Source organism: Vipera berus (assembly GCF_964194415.1).
Source record: "Vipera berus genome assembly, chromosome: 1".
In the NCBI taxonomy this organism is placed as follows: Eukaryota; Metazoa; Chordata; class Lepidosauria; order Squamata; family Viperidae; genus Vipera; species Vipera berus.
The window spans coordinates 230,480,269-230,488,198 of record NC_138202.1 but is presented as its reverse complement, the minus strand read 5'-3'; the positions used below and the strand labels follow the sequence as shown (position 1 = coordinate 230,488,198).

At 37.4% G+C, this 7,930-nt stretch overlaps 1 protein-coding gene across 1 annotated transcript in view; it reads right to left on the bottom strand.

Moving 5' to 3' along the window:
- Window positions 1–691: 691 nt before the first annotated feature.
- The window catches only part of PRIM2 (DNA primase subunit 2), a 102,453-nt gene continuing 95,214 nt past the window's right edge, over window positions 692–7,930 (bottom strand). The window contains exon 14 of the mRNA XM_081318535.1: window positions 692–1,376. Coding sequence (XP_081174661.1) covers window positions 1,152–1,376 — 225 coding nt within the window. The 3' untranslated portion in view covers window positions 692–1,151. The remainder of the gene's footprint in view (window positions 1,377–7,930) is intronic.

Genomic DNA, 7,930 nt, shown 5'->3' with positions numbered 1-7,930 from the left:
CTACAGCATCTCATTAATGGTTAAACGTCTACTGCATATGTATACCAGTAGCAAAGATTTTTAAGTTTCTGCACAAAAAAACCCTCCACCACCTTCTAAGAAAGTTGCATACCTGCGCTCTTACAGCAATCACAGATGTAGCTAATAAAAAATTAATTCCACCAAGTTAATGGGGTTTCCTTCAATGTAAGTGGTTACAAGACTGAACCTGAGGCTACATTTACTACTTTCCTTCAAGGTAATTTTCATGAGATTTCATTCATTCATTCACTCTTGATTATGTAAAACTAATTTCATTCATTTGATTTGGTACTCTTAATGTAAAGTGCCCAAACTGATCAATCTTGAAATGGAAACTTTCATTGTAAGTATGTAGCCTTTTCATCGTAAATATGTAGCCTTTTTCAGATGCAAAATACATGTTAAAAATGTCTGATTTTCATAATTATGCCTGGTTTCCAAAACACCCTTATCTATATTAGTACTTAGCTCTACTTCTAATGTACCCAGTTCATTGAGGCTTCTGTTTTTTGTCTTCATGTTTCACGTAGACAACTTTCTTACATGTAAAGAGAAATCATGGTTGGAACCTTAAAAGTAAATATAAAGCTACTCATTTTTAATTGTACAGGCTTTAATATGTAAATTTAACAACATGCATTTAAAATCTTGTTTCCTTTTGAAACAGGCTTTGCTGCTTGAAATCCCAAGCAAGAAGACTTTGCATTTTAGGAGGAATTCTTAATCACGAATTGTTTATGATACAAAATATCTTGCATGAATGACCTAAACTGCACTATAAGTGTCTGCATTTCTCTATATTTCAAAATCAGTTCTACCAAGAAAAAAGACTTGGAGTTAAAAGAAAATGAAATAGGGTAACACTATGATGGAAAGCCTACAGCTCTAGCATTTGCCCATGGAAACAGAAATGTGACTTGAACTATTTTATTGCTCAATCTTGCAACTTATTTTTGTGCTTACAAGAAATGTCTGTTTTTCAAAACTTTTTATATCGCAGTATACTGTTCCACACTTTCTATGTAGAACACAACTCTGCACATTTACAATGTCTTCATACATCATTCACACAGCACCGCTTTGTAATATAGGAAGATTATAGGAAGTAACCAGAAAAATGATAACATTATTTAATCTTCAGCAAAGTAATCCTCAAGTCCCTCCAGTTCCATTTCTTCTGTTGTACTTAAAGAGGGAGCTGTAGGTATATCTGCCCGTGTCCTGCTGCTGGGTTTCACGTGGGAGCTTTCAAATTGCCTGTCATCTTTTTTTATTTCTTTGGTGCCACCAAGTAGCTGCTGACTTTCTATAAAGTACTGATTGGGATGGCTCAGAGAAAAACCAATTTCTTTGACCTGTATAGGAGGAGGGGAGGGGGGTAGAAAGGGGCGGGAGGAGAGAGAGCATATTCAGTTATTATATTCTATAAAGTTTTAGGGTAAAATTAAATTAGCTTGAATGAAAGAATGCAATTTTCAGTATCTTCTTTTCCCTGTGTCCTCCCCACAAATATCTTTTTTTAAAAAAAAAAAAAAGATAAGTAGAATCTAAACATCTACATATATACAGATAGCATAAAAATCTAGGTGAAATTATTTCTTCTATTATTTTTATTGGTAATTTTTGCCGACCACCTATTCCTGAAAACCATACGGCATGTAAGTTTTCTTTAGAATGCACACTAACATTACACTTTGTTGAAATGTTGCAACAATTCCATTTCAAAGGATAGTTTGGCTAAATACTGTAATTGGATTTAACCATGTCTTTCTACCAGTGGTATGGACATAGTAATAGACCTATTTGGATTTTCCAAAGCAATACTGGGGTGCATATCAAGAAAAAAGGAAGAAAAAGTAAATCTTCTGCATTCATAAACTATGTGTTTCTGGCCTCCTTAAAATAGCGATTTCTTAAAGAGTCACTATTTAAGAGAGGCTACTTATGAGTCAAAGCATATTTTGAGACTTGGTTACCCGTGTTTTACTGCAAATCAGAGCAAAAATAAAGATTAAAATGGCAGACAAACATACAGGCTACATTGTAAAGGGAATTCATTTCTTGCTTTTCTATTTTTACAGATTATTTGATCAGGTGTACAAGCAACAGCAACAAAGCTAAACTACATTCCCTGGTTGTATATTCAGTTCCTTGTGACTCTTGTTAAGAGACTTGTTTGCTGGTTCTTAATTTACAGTCCTGTATGATTTTTAAAAAAGATGCCTCCTTTCTCCCTAGAAGCAGCTGAAAAAGAAGGTTCCTATAACTGCTAAAAAGGATTTGAAAGGAACACATCCTTTGGCTACTAAACAAATTGAAGATTTTGTCACTTTTTTCCTGGTATTGAATTGTTGTGTATTGACTTTCCCCCCCACTTTTGAACAAACCAAATCCTTTGGATTTATAATTTCCAGCAGATTCTGAATCCAACCTAACAGGCAATCCATAATTAAATCCAAGATGCCCTCTCCACTGCCTTAATATCCAACTGCCAATCTTTTGCTTCTAGAGAGAAACAAGCAACTAGACACATCATAGCTTAGAGCAGTCCAAATCAGAGTTTGTTACTACCAAATCCTTACAGTATTTTCTTCACCATAAAGAAAAAACACTTTAGATATTTTAAACCAAGGACATTATTTTCAAAAAATAAATGTAATTACATGCTTGTAAAAAAGTAACTTTTAAATTAAGGAGAATGGAAAATGAACTAAAAATTATCCCTATAGGATCAGGCCATGGTGCATCTTAGTTCAGAACTGTGTTTCTCCTAGTGGCCAGCCAGATGCCTCTTAGTTATTTTTTCATTTTTTACCTGCCTTTATTTTTGATCAACTTAAGGCAGCATACATACCTAGTGCTCCTGTCTCCTTTCCTTTCTCCACTCACTCCTTTGAGTTGAAAAAAAACGTGAGGGCACATAATCAATCACTCAAACATGATTTGATATATCTGGATCATGTCTCCTCTCAATCTCATTTTTTTAAGCGAAGAGTCCCAAAGTCCTAGCCTTTCTTTTATGAAAAAGTGTTCATGTTTTCTGATCATTTTTTTACATTTTTTCCAATTCTTTTTTCAAACATGGCAACCGGAATTGCCAAGATGCAGATGTACAGGAACTTTGTTCCTTTCTTGGAAATAATCGCTAGCATAGACTCTTTTTTATGGCAGCTGTTCATTGAACCAATATCTTCAGTGAGAAAGATCTTTATATCGGTTAGTTAAGACTGCTCTAACTTCATCACTGTGCATGTCATTACACACTTCCTTAAACCGAACCACACCCACTTTCACATTGGGTTGACTATTCACCAAAGAGACCCTTTTGGAGTTCTTCATGTTCATTTTCGATCATTTCCATTCTGGATAACGTAATGCCAGCCACACACTTGGTCAGCTTGCTTTGTATCCCTAAGTCAAAATCATTTATGGCAGCGTCCCTCAACCTTTTGGACACCGTGGAGAGAGGTTTTTCAAAGGACCGGAAGGCGCGTGATTTCGTGTGCTGCCTGTATCCTGTGGATGGGGCTTTGCTTGTTTGTGCAGCCCAGTTTCTGGCATGCTGCGGATTGGTGCCGGTCCATGGCCCAGGGATTGGGGACCCCTCGTTTATGGGACAGACATATGTATATGAGATTTTTTTTAAAAAAATTGCAATCTAAAAATCTACATATATATATAGTACATATGTCTGAGTGTGGGGGGATGTTGTAAAAAAACCTAACTGCAATTATTCTTTTTAGTTGAAATGGTAATTTATGCCCAAAAAACATTCCTAAAGAGTCACTTAAATAGAAACTAATCTTCTACCACTACTTTGGCCACAACGTTCTGCTACACAAGGAAACTAAAACCAAACACATTTATTGTCTATACTTGAAAAACAAAAAAGCAACCCTCCCCCCAAACCTTCCAATACAGATTGACACAGCAATAAAAGACATTAGATTAAAAGCAGCTTCCTCTATTTTGCACACCTTGTGCTTCATCTTCTAAAAACTAAACATTTTTACAGATTCTGTTCAATCTGAACTGTACCTTTCATGTAAAACCTGGCATTCTTTTGGTGTTATACTATGGGGCTTTAAAAAAAGCTGAACCCATGATGTTGAAGCTGTGTGATCTTACAGCTTTAATCAAGAAGTTGCAGAATGGCAGGTGATAACAAAGCAAGCTGTTATTACAAAAAAGGTCATATGGAATTATTTCTTACTTACACACTTTCCCAAGCATATTATTTGATCAACCAAGAAACTGAAGTTTGATCACCAAAAAACTGAAAAGTAAATCAGTCTTTCTTCTTAATAAATCAAAATGCTATTTTTCATGAAGGAGAATCATTAGAAAGGCAACAGTTAGCACAATGTCAAATGCATTATGCTTGTGAAGCTACATTACAACTGGCAGTTTCCTTATAATCATGGATATGTGTGTTGCCGAATTTAATGGCAATTGCTCTAATTATTACTGGCTTTGACAGCTTACTAACATATTTCAACACACATTATATTTACTAAGAATATTGGCTCAGCCAAATCATTTATGATAGCAAAGCATTCAAGCACAAGAATCCATTAGTGGGGGTGTAAATGCACACGTTTATCAGTTAAGGCAAACAAATAATTGAGACAAGAAAGAAATGGAAACATGTGAGGAAAACAATTATTTGTCTTGACTGGCAATACAGTCATCAGGCATTCAGTTTTCACCTTATGTTCTAGCACAGACATGTCAAACACAAGGCCCGGGGGCCAGATCCGGCCCGTGAAGTGGTTTCATGTGGCCCGCGAAGCCATCTTGGAAACAGTGAGGGAACGGCCCCCACTGCCTTGGCCCTGGCCCAGAGACCCTCCTTCTGCCAGAGACCCTCAGATCTGTCCCACTCCTGCCCAGGCCCCCATAGGCACCCTTGATGTGAATGATGTAGAGCTGGCCATGCCCACCCAGTAGGCCATATGCACTCTAGCCACACCCACCCAGTAGCCCACGCCCACCCAGGCCACACCCACCCGGCCCCTTGAGGGCAACCGCAATGCTGATGCGGCCCTCAATGAAATTGAGTTTGACACCCCTGTTCTAGCAGTACTCTTATCTTACAAGACTCCATATTTGAAGCTCTCCTTTCTTAGCCTACTAGATGTCAACGTGGCTAATATTGGGTATTCCTGCTCTGACAACTGATGAAAATGCAGCCATTTTCTCTTCTCCTTTAACATGCTTTTTCTTGCTTTTAGAAATTAGGTGCAGCGGGGGACGGAATGTAAGCTCAGCTAGCCATAATAATAACACTGCTGTGGGAACGCAAGGATAAGCTGATAACGTTTTGGCGGGCTGAGGAGCAAGCCTGCGCTTTAAGCTAATTGGGGAATTGTGCTTTATGACAGTTTATTGGGGGTGGGAATTGAAATTTGTTACTTTGTATCGGGGGAAGGGAATTTAATTTTGGGGTTCAACTATCTAGTGCCGGTACTTTGTTTCCCAAATAAATATTCTTTAAGGAAGAGTTTTGCCTCAAAGTTCTTTTGATGGGTTTCATCTGTCGGAACCATGACACTAGAATTAATGGGCTCTGAGAAAGAGAGGACACCAATTGCTATAGAGTAGCCTTACTCAAGCTTTTTACTTCAGAAGAAAACTTCAAATAATTTTCAGATCTCAGTCAATCGCTGCATAAAAGTTATCTTTTCTCCAACTAGCTTGGCACTATATATGAAGGTTAAAAAAGATTTATTTGTAATTATTATTCGTGGAAATACTAACAAGAATGGGGACCAGCAGCTGAGTTGTAATGCATGAAAATATCAACATTTTAAGTGCTAGAATTTTGCAGAATGTAGAAGTTTAAAAAACAACAGCACAACAACCTTTTGTGGAACTCTAGGGCTCCATACAACCTCAGTTGGGAAATGATGCTCAGAGCCAACAGTCATGATTAGGTCTCTACTGTAAATACTCCGTTTAAGCTGCAATCCTTCATGTGCTGCTCTAGGAGGAAGTCTGACTGAATTCCACAGGAATTATATAGAAACACATTATTAAAAAATGCATGCATTTCTGTTTTAATATTATTGTTTTAATGTACTCAGGTATTCTGTGATCTCTGAGGGTCGAAAAGGACATTGTCAATAGCTGCTGACAAAGAACCCCCACTGAAACCCCCCACTTTCACTACAATACCTGCAATGCCATCAGCTTTTTTCACTAATCATATACAGGTAACCCTCAAGGTACGAACCATTCGTCAAATGAATCAGACTCAATTTTACAAATTTTTAAAATCAAATTCATTAATTGAACCAAATGGGTCATTAAATGAGCAAAGATCTGACTTACTGTTTCCTCCAATTTGTTAATTGATTACTGCCATTTTTAAGTGAACTGAGAGGCTTTCCCGCTGGCTGCCCATCAGCTGTTTCCGGTGCAGCCTTGGCTCAGGAACTAAATTGCTGCAAGCAGGCTTGCAGCCATTGCAGTTGCTTTTTTAAAAAAACCCCACTTGTTGCTAGTCAGCTCAAGCGTTTTCAGCTGCCGGGGGGGGGGGGGGGAGTTGCTTTTTTTAAAAAAAAAAAACCACTTGCCATTAATTAGCTTAAGAGTCTCCAGCCAGGTACCCAGAGGGAGATGTGGGAGGGATTCGCAGAACTCTCGGCTTGCAAAAGTAACAGAGATGAAAGGGACCTTGAGGTCATCTAAGTCCACTGCTCTCACAAGAGAGTATTTCTGATAAATGCCTATCCAGTCTCTTCTTAAAAGCTTCCAGTGATGGGGCACCCACAACTTCTGGAGGCAATTTAAATTTAAAACCTACAAACTACAGTACAGTAATATACTGTAATCTCCAAAATAAAACCAAGGAAACACAATATTATAAAATGTTATGTGTAGATGCTACCTAGCATTTCTACAAGCAGTTTCAAGACAAATACAAAGTTTATCTTTGCAAAGTAGTGTACTTACAAACACAATAGTTTGAAAAGTACAGTACTTAAAAAGCAGAGCAGTTCCCAAACTGCTTGCAAACAAACAGTACAATACTATAGAGTAACAAAAAATATATTTTAAAATACTTACAGAAGCAATTCTAGCACTCCAGGCAGCAGCAGATTCTCCATGCAGCACCAAAAAACCTCAAAAACAAACTCGGTGCCAGCTGCAAAAATCACCGGTTCGTTTGGCCATATGACCAGAGACAAAAACAAAAAACAAAAACCGCCAGCTTCTTGTAGCCCAGAATGGCACAGGCAAGTCACAGACTTAAAATGGCCGCCACTGCAGCAGTGACACATGGCTACAGAGGTCTCTTTTTGGTTGTAGTTTTGAATTTCTAACATAAGTACCCTTTTGGAATAAATTTGTTCTTGTGAAAATTCACTAAATAAACGCTCGTACCTGGGGAATTACCTGTATTATGCTGCAACTGTGAATGTGTCTATGCCATAAGTGGGTTAGAAGGTTATTATAACACTAACCGCAAAAAAACAACAACACCAACCCACTGTTACTACTTCAAGCTTTTTTGCTTATTTATAATAATTGCATTGTTTTCAGTCTAATGCTTAATTTGATATTTGACACCTAAAAGTAAATCCATTTGAAGCTCATGCTACTGTAATCACTTCCCATTCCTCAATATATTTTCAAAAACAGTACCAATTTGCATTTTAAAAAAGAACACACATGCTTTATTCTTTTAATGCTTTGTTTAGAATTTAATCAGTATTCACAAATATTTTCACTCAATATTGTTGGAAGAGAACTTTCATTTACTTGACCAAAATTTAAATCCAGATGCAAATACCAGAATCAACAAGAAGCTGACAATACAGCAGTTAAGAACAAGGCTAATAGTACCTAGAGATGCTCACTACAAATAAGCTATGCACAGTATTAAGAGTGAGCTGAGGGATTG